This window comes from Terrapene carolina, unplaced genomic scaffold (genome assembly GCF_002925995.2).
Source record: "Terrapene carolina triunguis isolate 2854851 unplaced genomic scaffold, T_m_triunguis-2.0 Scaffold17, whole genome shotgun sequence".
Lineage (NCBI taxonomy): Eukaryota > Metazoa > Chordata > Testudines > Emydidae > Terrapene > Terrapene triunguis.
This window is the reverse complement of record NW_020664368.1, coordinates 2466493-2488365: the sequence shown is the minus strand read 5'-3', so window position 1 is coordinate 2488365 and position 21873 is coordinate 2466493. Positions and strand designations below refer to the sequence as shown.

At 40.9% G+C, this 21873-nt stretch overlaps 1 protein-coding gene across 14 annotated transcripts in view; it reads right to left on the bottom strand.

The window, feature by feature from the left end:
• Nucleotides 1-10424: 10424 nt before the first annotated feature.
• LOC112103526 (TSC22 domain family protein 1) overlaps nucleotides 10425-21873 on the bottom strand; it is a 132340-nt gene continuing 120891 nt past the window's right edge. For 11 of the 14 annotated variants that reach the window (XM_024195349.2, XM_024195346.3, XM_026649947.2 and 8 more), the window contains 2 exons: nucleotides 12362-12413; nucleotides 10425-10787 (listed from right to left, as the gene is read on the bottom strand). In XM_024195349.2, the coding sequence (XP_024051117.1) occupies nucleotides 10533-10787; nucleotides 12362-12413 (307 nt within the window). In that variant the 3' untranslated portion in view covers nucleotides 10425-10532. Of the gene's footprint in view, nucleotides 10788-11171; nucleotides 11434-12361; nucleotides 12414-12850; nucleotides 13681-21873 lie in introns of those variants that run through there. The other 3 variants (XM_024195348.3, XM_024195354.2, XM_024195357.3) reach the window with 3 other exon arrangements.

Sequence of the window (21873 nt, the reverse complement as noted above, 5' to 3'; positions counted from 1 at the left end):
AAGACCTGGGCAGTGTAAGTGCCACTGAAAATCAGCTTGCGTGCCGCCTTCAGCTCGCATGCATAGGTTGCCTACCCCGGTCTAAACTGAATTAGATGCAAACAAACAATACAAATGGTGATAAGAATTTAGATTTTTTCAAAATTCTTTGAGTTTAAATAAGTTGTAGGTGCTGTTAGGAACACAGGCAAGGACACTATATATTAATCTGCCAGTGTTCCTTTAAAATAAATATACCAGTATAAAGGTGCTTATATTGATATAAATTAACATCATATACTGATATAATCACCTTTATACCACTAAAAGTGCATTGACATGAACTATATCAGTTCCTCAAATGATTTACTTAAAATAGAAAAAAAAAAAAAAAGTGTGCAAACCAACCCTTCAGAATGGTTTGGTTTTTATCAGTATTAACATCCTTGGTAACATTTACAAAGGGATACAGGTTCAGAAAACAATGCTCTGGCATTGCGGCACCAGTGTCATGATTTATTATTTTATGTCTGGCACTTTACTATGCATTATGTATTCAAGTGGTGGCACTTTCTGCTCAAGAACACACCGTATCATGTAGCAGCGGGAATTCTATCTGGTTTATGTATACCGATGAGCTGCTATATTTGAAGACTTTTTTTCCTCTTACGGTGCTGAATCTGGGCAAGATTTTAATAAGCAGAGCCACCAGAAATCCACGTGTGGAATTTGCATCCTCTCTAAGTCCCTCGGTTGTCCTGCAGATCTTTAACATCCCTCCTCCTTACTACGTAATTTAAACTTTCATTAAAAAAGAAAGCATCTAATCTTTCTGGTTGTGAGGAATGGAATGGAAACAGATGCATTGATACCTGAAGGCTTTTCTACACTGAAGTTTTTATTTCAAGTTAACTGACAACCTAAGGCTTTATCATCACTGAAAACAAAAACACAAGATGTGTTTTAACATCAAGCTTGTTATTGGGAAGTAAAACAGATAGTTTTTACTTTGATGTACGTGGTCAAGGTCAGCACTATACCCCCCACATGGGATTGAGCTAGACTAGCTACACTGAGGAAAACTGACAATTCCTGGTCTCCACTAGGATTTTCCAGCGAGTTAGCGGTAAACATTTTATTTTTTGGCAGAGAAGCCAAAGAGAAACCCAAAACATCAGCATCCTGAAACAAAATTAAGTTTTTGGGATTTGGATTTTTTTTCCCTAGGGGTGGGGGGGGGGGGGGAGGTGGGAAGGGGAGTATCCAGACCAGCCTTTAGAACCCTGTTAACCACCTGGAGTTCAATGGCTAATCAGCTAACTCAAAATAAGACACTAGTGTAATCAAGCCCTAAAACAATAGCACTGCAGTGTGAACTGCTCCCATCCATCTCAATGGGGTGTCAACACAAAAGCCTAATTATGGCAATTTAAACATTAACCTATAAAGTGTGTCATTGGTGAACGGAGAGGCTTTAGTCAGGTTTAAGCCAATTCTTTTTTTAAAATCAGAAACAGCCAGCTAACCTGCTCATCTAGCAAAGAGCTGTTGCCACTCATTGTAAAGGGTATTCAACAGGACTAAAGGACAGGAGACCCTCCCTCAATCCATTTCAGCCCTAGATCTCATACACAACTAACTTCTCAAGGTTACAGGCAGAGGTCAACCCTCCAGGCTGGCACTGTTACTCCTCCTGGCAGCATTCACATGCTGTTGCTCATGAGGTTCTGCTGCAGCACAGGAATGAACTGGAGTGGATGCTGGAGGGGTTTGCTTAGCGCAAGCTGCCTGTGTGGATGACCCCTTTTGTAAAGGGACCACTCAGCTGAACTAAAACAAACGCTCTACTCCCAGAAAAGCTGGCTGGGAACTTGGTGCTTTATTCAACTGCATGATCTGCCCCACAGACTGGAGGGAAAACTCACACTTACACAACAGGAAGGAACTTGGGATGGAGCATGGCTCCCTCCCATAATACTCTGGATAAACCAGTTAACCCTATCATGGCCACTTTACTACAACCCCTTCATGTCCTTTTCCCACGCCCAACTCTGTGCCTGCTTTCATGCTGGCCCATATGCCTAGAATCCCCTTCCTGGCCCCATGGACCAGGCCACCTCTTTTTCCTCCATGTCGGTTTTCCAATCCAGGAGAATTATAAACTACAGTCTTTCACACAGTGAAAAAAGCAACAAATACAATATATTGCAAACATTCACCACTGTTTTGATACTCTCTCAACATTGCATTTGCCTCTCCAGAGACCACGTTATTGTATTGTCCTCTGCTGCATCCTTTCCTCCTCTTAGGCTTCCCTGCGTGGTCAGCTCCTACCTCATTTTCATCTTAATGAAGACTATCAGCACCTCAGCATCTCTACATATAGACATTGGAAATACCGAAATTATTCCATGCCTTGTAAAGGCCATGTGCATCTATGGCACTATGTAAGTAAATAATAGATACACTGGTGCAACAAGCCACATGCTAGCTAACACATACTAGGAATTGAACTAGAGAATCTCCAGAACTGAATATTTAAGTCTATACAGCTTAAACTAAAGTGCCAGGCTCTACAGGTGGAGACGGTAACAGTCGCATATCCTTTGTGGATCAGGCAGAGAGAGGGATGCATAACACACATTGAGCTGTGGGTTACACTAGCATCACTCTTTTCTCTCACATAGATCTCACCGAGTTTGAAGGACAGCTGCTGCTCCTTACTAAAAGCCCTCCCAGGGACTCTCTCTTAGGACTTAGTCCCATCATCTCTCTAATTCAGCGTACAGTAGATGCGAGACCACTGGGGGAGACAGATGTGCTGCACCCGCAATATGTAGCTAACACCCAGCTTTAGAACTGTTCCTCAAGGGTACATATACATGGCAGCTAGGAGAGTGCTGCCTTTCTTTAGCAATTCTGAACATGGCTGCCTGGGAGCAGGAGACATCTGACTATGCCACAAACTGAACTAACTTTAAATATAGTCTCTTGCTTTCTTTTGCTTTTGTTTATAGACTCTGGTTTGTTTGGTTTTTTTTAAACCTCCCCTCCAGTAGCTTTCATTTGTGGTTGGGTGAGCTTCTATAGCCAGCTCTAAAAGAATGGTTCAGACTGAACTTTAAATAAAGAACTTTAAGTCAGTTAAGAACGTTATACACAAGTCTTTGGTATGTCTTGGGTCCAGATGGTGTAAGAGACTGGTAATGGGAAGTCTTTTACTGCTACATCACGAGTTTCTATGTGGTTTAGGGAGGTAGTTATTGTCCGTTACCGTCTGATGCTGATCTGAAAAGAGTTTGGTGGCTTAGTCCAGTTCCTAGGGTTGCTGCCACATCACAGTTGAGAATGTAATCCTTGCTGGCAGCCTGAGCAAGCAGACTAACAATTGCCTGAGCAGGACAACGGGACAACCCCTCTCGTTTCCAGAAGTTGTTCCTGCAAGTGATGGTGGAGGCACATTGGTGGGACAGTGTGAGGAGCGCTTGTTCAGTCACCGATGTGCAATTTGGATAAACAGGCAACTCCAGCCTCTAGTGCCATCAGTGCAGTCTCTTCTGCTACCAGTTAGGAGATTGCAAAAAGTTAACACAAACAAATCTTTGCTGCTACACCATTATATCACTGCGTCAATTTCTACATTCATATCAATACGTAGAAAGAAGAAAGGTCAAATTACTTACTGCCATTAAGTCAGGACGTGTCCTGTCTTCTTCTGAAGTATGAGGATTCTGGAGGTGATGGCCCAACAGTCTGAGGCAGTACAGCAAATCACGTTCCTGGATAGGACTTTTTTGTAGCTCGTCCATTTCTGCCCCACAAGACAAGCGCCTTGATTTTGCACTGGGATATGTCCTAATTTCAGCCACTAGCAGCCAGTCACTGCTGCAACTGCACAAAGGCAAACCCAGAGCAAGGAAAGCTGTGACTTGCACTGGAGGACTTCACCCATGTTTCAAGCAGGAATAAGCTGCACTGAGCCAAGTTTCATCTTTCATTTTCTGTACTAGAAGACTACATTGGTGCAGCTATATTGGATGCTGGCCACCAAAGACTGTAATTGGGGCAAACCCTTGATGCAGAGGACAGAATTCTTGCAGGGACTGATTTTGCTTCATAAAAGTCTTGCCAAAGTTAGAAAATATGTTGAAATCTTAAAGTTTGATAACACATCTGATCAAATTGCAGCTGTCCTTCCTGATGGATGTTGAGTGGTTGAGCTGCAATCAGAGCACCAGCAGAAAGGCAAACTTGTTTTTCCTCAGTGATAAAACTAATGGGAGGGAGAATAAACATTATTTACTATGGGATCCACAGTGAGTGTGCTGAAGGAGGTTAAATTTAAGAACAGAAGTTTGTGAAGACATCAAGGGTATATCTACACTGCATTGTAAAGCCAGGTATTAATGGGTTCATCTACACTGAAAAATCCTGAACCAAACCAAAACATGGCAGAGTGTCTCAACAGCCTCAGGCTTGTGGGGCTCATTCTGCGGCTCTAAAAATAGCAGGTAGGCGTTCCCACTTAGGCTGAAGCTCAGGGCCTGAGACCCACCCACCGCGCCAGGTTTCAGAACCCGAGCAGGACAACAGAGATTTATAATGAGATGCTCAACACACAACAACTAGAGAATGCAAATTGGCCTGCTTACTTATGCATTACCAGCCTAAGATCAAGAACAGTTTTAAACTATTAAAAAAGCCTATTTTGACCTACCTTCAGTGGCAGCCCAAGGGTAGCATTGTCAAGATCGGTTTGGAAAAGCTGCAGTGTAACTAGGGCCATCCACAACATCTCTCTCCCCCTTCCCCACAAAACTCAGAGAAGGCAGTGGGACTGCACCATATGCCTTTCAATGCAAGGCAACAATTGGGGAATTTCTGCTTCACTGTAGCCAAGCGACTCTTTGTTGACTTTTGCTTTCCAATGATTTCCCTTTTTCTAGGTATTTACATTGTAAGGAAATGTGCTTATTGGCATTGTTGTTTTTATCATCATTGTTGATTTTAACCTCCCCTCTGACAGGAATTAGACCCTACTCCAGCAGACGCTGACCAGCAAATGATGCAAACGCTCTAGGGTGGGATTTTCAAAAGCACCCAGCGCTGACCTCACTCTGCACTTTTTGAAGTCAAGGGTAAAATGTCCCATTGATTTCTATGGGGAGGAGGATTGGGCCAATGCCAAATGCTTTCAAACTCTCTCCTTTAGCACAGAGAAAACAGCAACTTGCCCTAGGCAAACAAGGGTAAGATCTCCCAGTGCACATCATGACTTTCCTTGTTTATGTCAGGGGTTTGCATCAGTGCAGCTATGCTCATTACTGGCTGCCAGGGACTTGAGTTGGGCTAATTTTCAATACAGAGAAGGCCTTAGATTTACAAGTTGCTAAAAGTCCGCTCTACCAGAATGCATTCAGAGAGAATGTGGTAAAATATAGAATTCTAAGTAAAAACATTTTTTTAACCATTATTATTTGGAAGTCAACTAGCTGCTGATAAAATGTAACCAGTTTTTTTTAAAATATGAAAAAGTACTAACTAGAATTTTGAAAAGTGTTAAAAGTAAAATAATTTATCCTCTCCATCCTCAGCTAGCTTTGCACACTCCTATTTTCCCTTTATAAAGGAGGAGGGGTATATAATTCCCTTTGTATACATCTGAATTTGTTTACTATGGGCATAAATGATTTCCACAGTAAACTTCCCTAGTAGCCATTTACAACTTCACTAGCCATTCTCCCCCAAGGCATACAGGGTTGCCTTTCAGGCTATACAATTACTCCACATAGAATTAAGGAGAGGCACTTGTACACAAGCTATTGCAATGCCTCCCACCGTTGTTTAGAAGATATGTTCAGGTATAGATTGTGTAATCTTTAAATACCATGTTAGGTAAGTATAACGTCTATCTAGGTATTTATAATGCACCCAGAATGGTGGCACATATGAGAACATATGAACTTGTCCTTGCTTTAAAAGCATATAGACATTTACGGGGGGGGGGAAATGGGGGAGGGGAATATGATATGCAGCTACTTGTCTATATGACTAATAATTTTTCTATCCATACCACCACACCTCATCACTCTGCATATTTGCTTTATTTTAAACAGCAATTAAATTCCAGTAGGAAGGTAAAATGACAAACTAAGGGCTTATCTACATGATGCCAAAGCCTGGACTACTGGGATATGAACTATAGAGTGCTCTAACGTGTTGCACTCTAACTGACCCACGAAGACCCTGCTGGCGTGACCTAAAAAGGTACCAAGTTAGCATTGTAGCCCTATTTCAAACAGGACGCTGTTAACGCAACCTAGCTACCTTTTAGTTTGCACCAGCAGGGTCTATACAGGACAGCTAAAGCACTCCACAGTCCATACCCCTGTAGACCTGACTGCAGCACTGTGTAGACAAGGATTTTGTAACTAAAAGCTATACAAAGGATGGAAATTCTATTTCATTAAGGATTTTGAGATCTCAAAATCTGGCTTAGCTCAGAGGAGGAGCAAAAACTGGAAATTTCAGTTATCCGCACAGGAAAATTTAAAAAACAAAAAAACCCTGTTTTGAGTGGTTTGAAAATATTTATCTTGATTTTGACTTCTATTTTGCAGTACAGTATCTAATATAAACAGCAACAAAGAGTGCTGGGGCACCTTATAAACCAACAAATGTATTGGAGCGTAAGCTTTCATGGGTGAATACCACTTCATCAGACACAGTTGTGGGTGAATACCCACTTCGTCAGACGTGACGAAGTGGGTATTCACCCACGAAAGCTTATGCTCCAATACATTTGTTAGTCTATAATGTGCCACAGGAGACTCTGTTGCTTTTTACAGATCCAGACTAACGCAGCTACCCCTCTGAAATTCAAAACAGTTTCAAAACAAAAAATTGGAATGTTTCATCGCAAAAAATGTCAAAACAGGCTCTTTCTACATTGTTGGAACTTTTTTCCATTTTTCTTCCTAAATGAAATTCTGGTGAATTTCTCAGTGATTTCCAGAAGCAGTTTGATTTTGATGGAACGATATATTCCCATGGAATATGGTTCTATCAAAGTTTCTCCAGCCAGTTCTAATACCTAATAAGAGGATTCAAAAAGATAGACTGCAGTGTTGAAAAACAGCTCTTCACAGACAAGCAAGTCCAAACCTTCATTTGTTCTAATGTTCAACTGTACTTTATGCCAAATAAATTCTGGAGTCCTCTCCTTAAACTCAAATTTTCAGTCTTCTTTTAGGCACTATGCTACTGGGCATAGTCTAAAATTCTAAACAGAAAATATGGTTTGGTTGTTCACTAACATAGGTAAAAGCTATAAATCTAATGTTCACACATGGTCCCAACATACTCAAGTTTGCACAGAAGTGGGATATCTTTAAACAAGTCAAATATGCGGAAATCATGTACACCTCTATACCGATATAACGCGACCCAATATAACACGAATTCGGATATAACGCGGTAAAGCAATGCTCCGGGGGGATCCGGCGGATCAAAGCAAGTTCGATATAATGCGGTAAGATTTTTTGGCTCCCAAGGACAGCGTCATATCGGGGTAGAGGTGTATTAAAATTAAACATGTGTATAATGAACAAGCTGCCCTGGCTGTTCTGGAGAGCACTAAAATTGGGAGAAAAACAATGGGACACTATCAGGTAAGTTTTTAAAAATCACTAAAATCAGCATTCCTTTTATTAGAACACTGATAAATCAACTGAAATTAGTTATTTCTAATTTTGAATTTTCTTCAATTTAGTCTTAACAAAAAAAGCATCTAGTATCTTTAATTTGGCTGCATTTTTAAAATGCACATTGTTCAAATGAGCCCACCTCATTATAGAAGATTGTTTTTTTTAAAGCATACATTCAATAAAATATTGAGATCCCGGAATCAAACTACAAATCAAGTCCCTGACCCTGCAAAAGATTGATTGATGCGCTTAGTTTACCACACTGTGATCAATCTCATGGAAGACAATGGGATTACTCAGTGTGTAAAGTTGAACACATACCTAAGTCTTTGCGGGATCAGGCCCTAAATGTGTAAGAATTCAATTACAAATCAACATTCTAGGACAAAACTGTTTTTTCTGTAACCAGGCCTTCGTGTTCTACTTTCCCCTGCTGCAATTGCTTGCTCACTAAAATCTAAAGCACTGTAAGAAATGCCACTCCTGATTTTATGGATATCTTGGTTTTGTGTTTCTAATATGTGTGTGTATATTATGATGTTCATATCAGTAGTTACAAAAGAAACAAAAACAAGATCCTGAAAGGAGAAAAGCTTTCCACCAATCTTTTAAGAGGAGTTGTATATTAGTTATTGGATCCAAATTTTTAGCGCATCTAACTTAAAAAGTGATGACCTTACAACACAAATTTAAATGTTCTACTATTAAAGACTTGACCACTTTATCTTTAATTCTTGGCTGAAAACTGTAAATATGTAGGACTTCCTTCCTTAGTTCATTATGGTCCTAACTAGTAAATTGCACTCTGATTATGGAGTAGCAAATTCTTCAGCATCTCCCAATTCCAGGCATCATCATCATCATCTAGTATATGCATTTTGTAACACTGGCCTGATTTCCAAGTTTACATCATTTTATTAATCAACAGTAGTGCTGAACAGTGAGCAAGATTGTGTGTCTGGGCTGATAATTTTTCATGACAATTTTACAAGGCTGCATTGATGCTGTGTTCCAAGTTTGCATCATCCCATTTCACAAATAGAAAGAAACCAGTTCGCTTCCCACTCTGGTGATGAGGATGAGAGAGTGAGGAATTCTTGGACACCCACTTTACAGCACATTCTAAATCACTCAAAGCTCTAGCTAGTACATAGAGTTAAGAGTGATGAATTCAGGAAGCTACAGTAGCTACTTGATTTACCACATGGACTTGGATGGTTCTGAGCTGCTGCCTAGCAGGGGAATGCCTAGTTCCACATGAGGAGGTGCAGTTTGTTGCTAAGGGAACCATTGTTGTCTGAGTTTTACAGGTTCATTGCTGTACAAGGGACAGATGTCCATACTATTGCACTAATTACTATAGAGGGAGCAGAAGGCACCCAGCACTTCCTAAGAGCTGGTCAGCATCTCACAGGATTGGACCAAAAGAGGGGGCATTTGTCCGATACTCAGGCCCCCTCCTTTACACACTTCATTTTAGGATTTCCTCTGCCCCCCCCCAATAGTATTTTTCCCACCTCTTTAAAGTCAGTTATATGGCAATTATATTTTTAATTTTCACTTTTAAAAAAAGTGATATTATAAAGTTTTAAAAAACCACAAACAGAATTTAGTACAGAAATCTTTGTCCAAAAACAACTTAATCAGGTTACATTGGAAGGTTGCACTGAAGTTTGTCAAAATTATTATGGTTAACCTTACAATATAGAAGTCGTTATTTATCAACATCTTATGCTTTATTGAAGGTTGACAAGTGCAACAGTTAAATACATTGACGTGTTACAACTGTTTAGATAACATGCACAAAAACATATGCATACTACTATACAGATCATATGCAAAAATCCATACTGGGAAACTCATTTTGTTTTATTCTTGCGCTAGCAGGAATTGATAATTTTTGAAGTGTTTTTTCCTGCCTTAAACCAAACTACAGTGAACAAAGATTTACTTCAAATATTCAGCAGCCAGGGAAATTCAGAAATTACACAATCAGCATAAATCTGCCAAATTCTGATCAGCTGCGTAAGTGTATTCTTATTTATGTAGCATTTAAAAAAAAAAAAACAACTATCCAAACTTCATCAGATCAGCCAATGAAACAACTAAATTTCAATCTGTACAAACTAAATAGTAGTTACAGTTTTCTATTTTACAAAGTAATTACACTAAATACACAAATATACATTAGGCAAATAACCTTCATTGTAATTATCCTACATCCCAACTCTGTCACCTACCTTCTCTCTCTAATACAGCTTTATGCACCTGTCCACGGCTTCCGAAAACAGCGCAAACATATTTGCACTTAAGGTTTCAGGTGACAGTTTAGTGTTGAACACTGAATTTACCTTTCACCCTTAGATCCTATGCATCAGTCTTTACTTTGGATCCCAATTGGATGGGGGGGGGGGGGTATTGATCCATCACTTTTACTCCAGTCTATTTCTTCATTTTTTCATGCCTGCATTAGTAACAGCAGTGGATGGATGGAAGATTTAAAACAAAAATCAAGCATGCAACTCCATTTCTTAGCCATTTGCAGAAGCTGTTCAAGTCCCCAGTGCATTTGTGCTAATTCTCTGGAAAATAGTGGGTTTTTGTGTTGTTTTTTATTCACCAACCTAAAAATAAGAACTCCTTTAGCCAAAAAGAAAGGACAGATGAGTGCTTAATACTGAAAAAAAAAAATTTCTTGTGATGGTGCATGCAGTGTACAGAGTCCTTGAGTCTGGACTGCAGCGTGCAATGAAATGGATGAGGGGGTGGCTGTGGCAGATTTCCACTTGTCCTCTTTTCTCTGGGTAGTCCAGAGCATACTGGCCGCGAAGGCCAGGGCATTGGAGACTATGCTGAAGGTCCTGAGCCCTGTGATGCCGGCTGGGCAGGCTGTTGTGTTGTCCCTTGTGTCTGGGACGAAGGTGGAGAACCAGTCTGCAGCTGTGCTTGGAACTGGGCGAGCTGCTCTGGGCTGGCCAGTGTTTTCAGCAGAGTGTTTTCCTGCTCCAGCTGGGAGTTCTTCTCAATCAGCTCTTTGATTTGCTCTTTGAGGACCTCCACTTCCTCCCTCACAGCATACATCAAATGGCTCTTCACCAGATCCTGAAACAGAAAAGAGAGCGCACAAATCAGGCAAGAGGTCCAACCTTAGGACAGGGATACAACGCTGCTCAGCCAGAGAAACAATAATCCAACCCAACTAAGGCAAGCAGCAGATGTGGCTCCAGCTTTGAGACAGCAAAGCACGGGTAGATGGGGCCGAGAAATCTCCCCTCCATGTACTAGTGCTTGTAAAGCGTTTTGGAGATTAACATGCAGAGCCAGAGCCTGCATTCCCTGTGCACCCAGAATACACACAAGAAATGTTGGACGTCCAAGTAGGCCAGTCTCATTACAAACCTGACCATCAGCCTGGCCACTACTCTGTCTATGGGCTCACCCTCCCCTGGCCAGCTCACCTATTAATTGATCTGAATAGAAAAATACCATCGAATTGATTCAGGCTGGAAGGGGGAAGGAGAGGGTTGTTTCTATAGGAAGCCAGCCCGAGCCTCCAAATTCCCCGCCGCGTGCTGTTGTCTTCCACTTCCAATAATCCACACCCCCCAGCCGGCACTTCTTCGCGGACGTGCCTCGGAGGAGGGCTGGGATCAGTGGGGTTTCACTGATGAGAGGTGCGGATCCAGGCACCAGCCCCGCTCTGCTCTCGCGGGCCGGCGCCGTGTGTTTGTAAAAGCAGGAACCTCCTCCCCTGCAACAACTGCTCCCCGCCCCCCCGCGCCCAGCCTCGCGGAGCTGGCTGCAGCTAGTTCTTACAGTGCAGGTTGCCGCATTTCCCTCCCTCCCTCCAGTGTTTCGTGACCGAGAGTGACGTCAAAGAGACCCGGCCGACCACCCCCACGCGCCTCAGCCAATGAGCTGCCGAGTTATTTATAGCCGCGAGTTAAAGGTTCGGAGTTTGCCTAGCAACAGTAGGCAGAGAATCCCGTGAGAACGGCTACAGGCACCGCTCCAATAACAAAGAGCAGCCAAGGCGGAAATCAAAAAACAGGAAAAATTAGGCACAGACACAGGGTTTGTGGGTTGTTGTGTGTGTGTGTTTTTGGAGGAGGGTTTTTTGTTTTTTTAACCGGCTTCGCTTCTCCCCCATCGCGCAACAGAGCCCATGATTTCCACTGCCCTGCAGGGCAGCAGCCCCAGCGTACAAGATCCCAGCTCCAAGGCACGTTACCTTCCATTGCCAGCAAGCATGGGAATTAAAGCAGCTTAGGATGCCCCTATTGGATCCATCAGCACACTGTGGCTGGTCCCATTTTCCAGGGATAATCCAGCTGGGATGGTTGGGGGATTTTGAAAAAAAAAAAAATTGGAGTGGAAATATTATTTCATCCTCCTTCCCCCCACCCCCGGAGTCAGGATCGATCATTTTTTAAAAGGCAGAAGATGCCGTCATAGTCATTTAAGGCATCTACAGGGAAACGTATGCATTCCTCACGTTTGGAAGCCTTTGATCATCAGTGTATTTAAAAAAACCCAGCAGCTTCACTATTAAAAAAAACACGCCCATGCATCGGTTAAATGTTACCCAGAGAACCTTGATATTGTGAACACTTACTTCTATTCACAACTCGCGCTTTAAACATTAATTGTATTTTTATTAAACAATCGGTACATACCATCGCTTGCTCGATTTTGTTGTCAATAGCTACCACACTTGCACCCGAGGAGCTGAAAAGAGGGGAAAAGATATATCAGCAGCTGAATTATTTACAAGACAAGAGAGTTGAATACTGATAACTAGCTTGCTGAGAAATATATCCCGCACTGACTTAATACTGCTGTTTATGTCATCGGGATGCTTCAATGCAGAGAAACCAACCTGTAAAGCCACCTCAAACCGCCCGCTACAGCAGGATCAAAGATCCGGACATTTTCCCTAATAACCCACAAAGATGGAGCTTAATTACATAATGCGGTAACAGCGATCCGTGTCCCGGAGATTCAATCTCTCACAAGATAAATGTAAAACACACCGCCCGTGCCACTGCAGCTTCCCAGTGCTGCCCAGTCCGATGGACAAAGGAATCAGCCCCCTGGCATTCACCTGCATTACTGCAAATATTCCAGCAAGGAAAACAAGCACATTTTAGACCAGAGTTATTTACCTACTGTCGAGTCTCAAAGAAGAATTGTCGGTGCCCAGCAAGGATGACAAGAAAGAAATTGAAAAATGTCTTAGTTGATAAACTCCTAGATCCATTGCCACTGTTCTACAACGTTGGGCATTCATGCAATTCCAGCCAGAAACACCCCCCCCCCCAAAGAAAAAAATAATGCAGAGATTCTCTGTTGATCTACATTAATCTCAGTTAAATCTCCGCCACGGGGGAATGGTAGGAGGCTGGCTAGAGAGAGATAATTTTGAAAAAACACCAGTTTGTGGCGGTATGATCCTGGAAGATGCTGATCCCAGGGCTGCGCAAAGAAATCTCCGAGGTCAGCTCTTCTATACTCAGCAGAAAACCTGAGGTTCCAGTCCTATTGCATAATATATGCAAGAGAGTCAGTGCCTATTGGCTGGCCGGTCATTCGGAACCTCCCACCGCCAGAACGGCTCCTTTGCATCACTTCAGTAGCAGTGAACCATCACCAAAATCCAGATACCCTTAATCAGGAGACCCCTGGCCAGGAGACCCGTTCTCCCCCGTTATAATACTACGATTTGCAAGGAACCGCATGAGCATTTAGCAGATCTCTGCAGAGTCGGAGAATTTGGGTGGCAACAGCAGCGCAGAAACAAAACGATCCAGTGCCCAATTTAAACCCTTTCAACATGTAAGATGATTCGCTTACAAGATGCACAGGCTGATTTTTGCCTGCAGAAAAACTACACATGCAAAGTTTAACCTGGGTAGAAACGATCGGATATAGCTGATGTTGGAATTCAATAACAATGTCACTAGACTTACATTTAGCTACTCCAATGCCGCCACCTATTGGCGCAACACTGTACCTTTAGACTAGAAAAGATAAAACAGAACATGCACGATGGAAAGTCTCACTAAATTTGGTCTCCGTTAATTAAACCCTAGGACCCAAGATCCCTTCCTCATCAGATACCTTAGAATTTGCTTGGTGAAACAACCACTTCCAATAATACGCTGCTTCATTTTTGCATCATCCCTTCGCAGTTGACCGTCATCGTACAACATGAGAGGGTTTTTTAATCTAAAGGACTATTATAGGTGGTTCTTGAAAGAGCAAAATCTGTTTTTCATATGAAAAGACAAAAGGATTTTTATGATGAGAAAGGTTAGAAGCAAGAAGCTGACAGGATGGTGTAGTTTAGGCACAAAATTCACACTCATGGTTCCTGGGCTACCAGGGGAGTTTCACCTTAAAAATTACAATCCTTACACAATTTTAAGGTGTTCATATGTCTGCCTCCACAGTACTTCAGCACACGTTGGCACAGGAAAATGAAACTAGTTATTCAATATATTCTTAAATACATTTGTGAAAATATTTGCAGCAGGAAGCAAATTATAAATGAAAGCCTATAGATCACTGTTCTGGCAAATTCCTAATACTTGTCTACTCTTTATTCAAATTAAATGGCCCTTTTTATAGCCTTTAACCCATTCATTTTAAGATATTCAGCCACCAGACAATTCAGAAAACACACACACAGCATGAATCTGTAAAATTCTAGACAGATGCTTTTTGACATTCTTATATTGTAACACTGAACATGTCTATCCACTCTTTTCCAGATGTGAAACAGTACAACAGCTACTTTTTAAACTATGGCATACAGAAAATAAGGAGTTTTCTTAAATTATTTATCTCAACAGCAGATTTCAAAATGAAGGTGTTACAGTTCTAATATTTTACTATAGAACAAAATCACACATTCAGATCAAAATGATTTTAAAATGGTGCGCTCTCTCCACTTAGCTATTTAACGGGACCAAATTATGACTTAGAACAATACAAGCAAAGCACTTGAATAAAACTGAAAACACCCTTTAATACACGTAACCTATAAAGTATCAACATTCGTGTGATTTAAACATGCAAAACAGAAAAGCCAAAACTCTTCTCTCTTCTGTAGTGCAAGAATTTTAAATATATATTACAGTTGTCACTCTCACAAAAGCAGGAAAGCTAGAAAGGCAAGGAATAATAGTCTTAAATTTAACTTTAGCATTAGCATGTCATCATCATCCTTCTTAAAGAGATTATTTTAGCTTTCTTGGTCTACTGTTCTTTCATTCAGTAATACCAGCAGAGTGGCGCAAGTAAGCTAATCCTACTTATGGGGGAGGTTACATTTAAGAATACTGAATTTCGCATAAATGTTTTTCCAACTTCAAAGCACATACATTTCCTTTAAGGTAGAATTCCCACTCACTTCTGTGTTACTTCAAAAATAGTCACATTTCCCATGCCTTCGCAATGTTTCCCCTATTTTAAATTATCTGCACCTCTTGACCATGTACTCCATTCCAATTTACTTAATATTAACACAAACATTAGGGCATATGTTTTGAGCTCCTTCTGCACTCCTGGACAGGCAAATGACATCAGTAACCATAAATTCCTTTTATACTCTTCGGCTGTCCAAGAGGTTACACCTCTCATCAGCCACAGACCAAGCCAAGGTGATCTGTGTGTTTGTCACCTCTAAACTCAACTACTGCAACATGCTGAACCTCAGGTTGAAAGTGAAAGCTCCAGAGGGTACACCAGGCAGCCCCTCTTCTTACACAATGACTATGAGAATACACCACCCTAGCCCAGGGCTCTCTGTACTGGTTCCCAGTCCAATTTAAAACCGTGATCTTCACAGCCCTTAGTGGTTGTACCCCAAAACTCTCAGATCACCTCTCACTATGCCAATTAAGCTTCAAGGACACTGGAGGTGATTGTGCTTAGGCTGAAATTTGCAAGTGCAGGGGATCTGAGTCTCTTGGCAGATTATTTTTTTCTGAGGGTGGTTAAAATCTCTTGAGGTGGGTTATTGTAGGAAAACCTAATCTGAAGATGGCAAGCGATAAAAACAAAACACACATTTGTCATGTTCTTTCTTGGTGTGACAAAGCAAGAGGCAGACTGCAGTCTTTCAGACTGATTGCACTATTTGTAATTTTGGTTGTGTTCTGATTCCAGGGTCATGGGCACCTTCTAGTTAATCAATGTTTCTGCGGAATGATTAGTAATGATTCCCTAAAATTGTTTGTAGAGGTCTACAAGTCTAATTGAGTCAGTGCATAGTTAGCTGCATCTGGCTTCCAACATTTTGTCAGTAGTGTGGATGGGATAACACAAACATAAGCATGCTGTCCTGTCCACTTTACAGAAAAAAGCAAGTGTTAGAACACAGATGCGCCTACATGTCAGACAACTGTGCTCTGACATGATCAAACATATAACATCTGGTCCACACATTATGTAGAAATATAGCAAAGTGTCCGGAAAGACCTCAATCCTTAGAATTTGTGGATTTTCCATCTTTGTCAATTTCCATTGTCCCTGTTTATCAGGGAATTTCAGGAGAGAGTTATAATTCTCTTCACAGTCAGAACATAAGAACAGCCATATTGGGTCAGACCAAAGGTCCGTCTATCCCAGTATCCTGTCTTCTGCACTGGCCAGTGCCAGTCGCTTCAGAGGGAATGAACAGAACAGGACAATTATCAAGTGATCCATTCCCAGCTTTGGCAGTCGAAGGTTTAGGGACACTGAAAGCATGGGGTTGCATCCCTGACCATCTTGGCTAATAGCTATTGATGGCCCTATCCTCCATGAACATACTCAATTCTTTTTTGAACCCAGCTATATTTTTGGCCTTCACAACATCCCCTGGCAATGAGTTCCACAGGTTGACGGTGCACTGCATTAAGTTTGTTTTAAATTTGCTGCTTATTAATTTCATTAGGTGGCCCCTTGTTCTTGTGTTATGTGAAGGAGTAAAGACCTTTATAATATCCCCCTTAGACTTCTGTTCCAGGTTTAGTGTCCCAGTCCTTTCCACCTCTCCTCATGTGGAAGCTGTTCCATACCACTAATCATTTTTGTTGCCCTTCTCTGTATTTCTTCCAATTCTAACGTATCTTTTTTGCAATGGGGTGACCAGAACTGTACGCAATATTCAAGTGTGGGTGCACCATGAATTTATATAGTGGTATTATAATATTTTCTGTCTTATCTGTCCCTTTCTTAATGGTTCCTAACATACTGTTAGCTTTTTTGACTGCTGCTACACACTGAGCAGATGTTTTTACAGAACTATCCATGACGACTCCAAGATCTTTCTTGTGCAGTGACAGTTCATTTAGACTCCATCATTTTGTATGTACAGTTAGGAATTATGTTTTCCAATATGCATTACTTTGCATCTGTCAACATTGAATTTCATCTGCTATTTTGTTGCCTAATCGCCTAGTTTTGTGTGATCCCTTCGTAACTCTTCACAGTCAGATTTTGACTCAACTATCTTAAGTAATTTTGTATCATCTGCAAACTTTGCCACCTCGTTGTTTACATTTCTTTTTTCAGGTTATTTATGAATATGTTGAACAGTACTGGTACCATACAGATCCCCAAGGGATCCTGCGACTTACCTCTCTCCATTTTGAAAACTGACTATTTACACCTACCTTTTGTTTCCTATCTTTTAACCAGTTATTGATCCATGAGAGGACTTTCCCTCTTATCCCATGACTGCGTACACTGCTTAACAGCCTTTGATGAGGGACACTGTCAAAGGCTTTCTGAAAGTCCAATATACTATATCTACTGCATCATCCTTGTCCACATGCTTGTTGACACCATTAAAGAATTCTACTTGACTGATGAAGCAAGACAAGTCAAAGGAGAGCAACAAAAATCCTCTCCCGAACTCATTTCTTCCTTTCCCTTTGATCAGTGATCCCACTTCGCTATCCCTTTCTCTTCTCTCCCCCAACGATGTATTTTTATTATTTATAGTTTGCATTATGGTAGTACATAGAGTCCTCAAACATGAGGTCTACCCCCATTGTACTAGGCATTGTACATTGATAGGCAATGTACATTAGACATGGTCCTTCCCCATAAAAATTACGTCAGGCCCCCCAGTTCTAGAAATGCTTATATAACGTTAAAAATTTTACACCCACAAGTTCAATGGCACTACTCATGTCTCATGTTATTCTTGTGTATAAGGATCTGTAGCATCAAGGGCTAATTTCTGTCCTATTTAAACCCTGAACCTGCAAAAAGATTCACACATGCAAAGGGTCCACCCACACAGAGCTCATTGCAAGAATGTATCATCCTTCGGAAGCTAACGTTTGTAAAACACCACAGACATGGTATAAATAAAGCACTGAATAAATAAAGTAATACATAATGCTGAGATGTATTTGGTGGGTAAAGAATGCATCCAAGTTCAATGCTAATTAAGTAGCTGATATGCATGCTCTGGTCTTTACATACAGAGATCAATTAACTACCTTAACAACTGCAAATTGTTCCATCGCTGAAAAGATTGTTTGGCAAACTACTTTTTGAAGGGATTCCGTTTTTTTTTGTCTCTCTTATTAAAAATTACCTTGTCTCAATAATATTTAGCCATTAAAGAACTTTTCATCTTCAGCACATAATTAGATAAATATTTGTACAGACTCATTTAGAACCTGTTTGAGGTTCAGTTTGTTTCTATGTGCTTGTTAAAGAACCCTCCCCACACACATTTTTTCTACTTCCCTTGGGGTTTGATTTAATCTTTCAAGTACCTTGACAACGCTCTCCTCTCTTTAGAAACAGACATTTTAAATACAGAACAAATATCTCCCAAAATTGAGATAAATCTTCAGTCTTTCCTACACTATAAAACACTAGAAAAACTGATCATTTCAGGGCCTTTGTTACAACATGGTAGTCCCCTGCTATGGGTAACACAATTTTAACTATATTTCTCAACTGCAAAATGCTGAAATACAATCAAAATGTGGTTCAGTCACAAAAACATTAAGAACCAACTGCATTATAACCACTTTGGTGGAGCAATGGAAGAAAGACTGCAGTAATTGGGTCCTGCAAAACATTTGCCTTCATTGCTCTAGAGGGGATTTTAATGCGGATTATATTGAACTGGACTAGTGGCATAAGTAGAGTTGCCTTAAAAATTCCTAAATTCAAACCCATATATATCCATGGGGGGGGGGGGGAGGAGGGGACACGAGGGGGGAACTAGTGTAATGATTCTGACAGAAATCCACAAAACTCTAATTACCTAGGCTGAAATCTTGGTCCCACTGAAGCCAATAGTAAAACTGCCATTGATTTAAACGAGGACAGGCTTTCCAACCAGTTTTAACCAGGTTCAATTTAGTCAGTTTAAAGGGGTGGTCTTTTGAATAGTTTCTCCTGACTTAACTGCGAATTTCATAGACTTTAAGGATAGAGGAGACTATTATAATCACCTAATCTGCCACAGGCCATAGACTTTCAGCCAGCAATTCCCATATCTAGCCCAACAGCTTGTGGTTGAACTAAAACATCTCTTTTAGAAAGCCATGCGATCTTGATTCAAAGACTCCAAGCCACTGAAAATTTACCACATCCCTTGGCAATCTGCTCCAAAAGGTTAAATTGCATCTTATTTTGAGTCTGAACTTTGCTGACTTCAACTTCCAGCCAATGGATCTTGTTATGTCTGTCAGTTAAATTAAAGAGCCATTGAGTACCAGATATTTCTATAGTATTAGCTTTCTTAATTTTTTTTGCTAGAACCTTCAAGCTATTTAAACCTATGGTTTGATTGCATGTGGATTTCCTTTTTTTGTTTTTTCATGATTTTTAGAAGAAGTGTTAAAGAAAATTAGAATCTAACACCTCAAATGAAATGAAAAAGAACCAGTGTCACTTACCATGTTTGTAATTTTGTTTTTACCATTAGCAAGGTGTAGAAAAAAAATAATGAACTACAAAGTGGAAAGAACATTCATTCCACCCTACATACAACCTACTTGGCCAGCAGTAGTATAACACCAGTATCTGTAATTATAGTACATATATGATGATATGCTCTGCACTCTGACTAGAAGACAGAAGGATGCATTTAAAAGCAAGCTGATATAAAATCAAAGGACAAAAAAAAGTCTGACTTCTCTGGGGATAGGATACTGGTCACAGCTCTTTCGTTTCTATAGGAAAACAGATAGCTAATTAAACCCCATTTGTTTTAATGAGGATGTCGTCATATCACATCACTGATTTTAATGGTGATGGAATAAATCTTGATTAAAAAAAAAAAGTCTGCATCTCTCCAGTTTAGGAGTTTCAGCAAGGAGAGAGAGACAGGTTACCACCTTCAAGGGACATCTAGACACCTTTAGAAGACCTCAGGGGTGGGAAGAACTAAAACATTCTGAGGTTATCAAAGAATCCTTCCAGAAACAAGTAACTATGTCTAGCAACACAATTTGAATTATAGGAATAGAATCTGTTGTGTGTATGACCCCACTGGGCTAAATCTCTTGTATTAAGAGATCTAACTTTCATGGTTACTCTATACCTTGCAATTAGCATCCAGGACACTAGGGCTGAGTAGGTATGAAGTACCACCTAGTCTGGGAACCAAACACTTCCTTGTCTGTAAATTCAACCCTAGATTAGAAATCTGAAATACCTAAACTTAATACAACTGAAAGCTCTCCTTGGAGCGCTATAACTGCTTCTGTCCAACACTCACAGGGAGGAAAGGACCCACCCACTAAAGAGTTGTGCTTTTAAAATTTTAAATGACACACTCCTTTGTCAGGGACCAGATCTGTCCCTTCCTCTTCATAGGCCACAGTCAGGTTTATTCCCACCCTAACCCCACGGTAACTCTTACCCCCCTCCCTTTTGGGCCAGTTGTGTATTAAAAGGATTGATCCAGGAGAGGGCATTTTGGTGTGTGGAAGGTTGAAAGAACATTACAAGAGCTCTTCTTCCTCTGACACTGGCCAGCTCTCCGGCACACACCTCACTTTTATTCTTCCTTTTCGACCTCATACAAGAGATCATCCTTACCTTTGAATATGCTTGCCTGCTCTGCAGTCAGTACACAGCCTTTCAGAGCTTCCAGGCTTTAGAAGACTGCATATATAATTTCATCTGATACATCCCTATGTGAAATTATTTGCCAGAAAACTAAAAAGTTACTCAAAGTTCACATTTGATTCCATGCTTTCATCTGTACTTCTAATGTGTACTCGTTTCCTTAGAGGAGAAACCACTCATGCTACAGAATCCTGCTGTTCTCTAAAACGTACATTATGTATTTTCTGAACTGCACTCCAACGTTAAATGAAAGGAAATTACTGGAGTATTTCTAGTTACACCTACCATGACAAAAGAAACAAAACCAACGATCAGGTGGTCACTTGGCAGCAGTGAGATCACTCGCATTTGAAAAGCACAAATTATCTTATATTAGAATGTAGCTCTCAACACTGGTCTGTTCTGATAGGCCAGCTGGACCTTGTTGGTGATGTCACAGCCACACTAGCTCCTGGCAGTGCATGGCTGGGACCTCATTACCCAGATAAAAACAAGAAATCCCTATGCATTTTGGCAAGAGAGGACAAGTTATCTGCTCCTCTCTCTCTTTCACCCCCGCCTCCTCCATCCTCCACCTATCCACTTTCTACTGCTCACCCCTTTCTTCTCTCCCTTTTCTTCCTGACTCTGGTTTTTCTTTTTATTGCTCCCCTGGAAGTTGCATTGGGAGTCTTGAATGGTCTCCTAACCTATTTTAAATTCATTTCAAAGCACCCCTGCCTTTTGTCTAGCAGAGCAGCTGGACTAGGTTTCTAGCTGGACAGCAGTTTTCCTTTGATGGTCACTTCCCTCTTCAGCCTCACACTTTTAAAATTATGCCTATACTTAAGACATTACATTAGAAGCCAAGTCAAGGCTCCTAGGCATTGATTCAAAGCCCATTAAAGTCAACGGGAATCCTTCCACTGACTTAAATAAACTTTGGGGATCAGGCCACTATTGTAATTCCTTAGGGAACAGTAAAATTCTATGGGATCCTGAGAAAGGGGAGGCAAAAATACAGGGGAACAAAGTAGGGTAAAGGGAAATTGCTATGACCCCTTGTCCTTAAGCCAACCCCCTGTGCACTAACATTGTTTTAAAATCACATTCA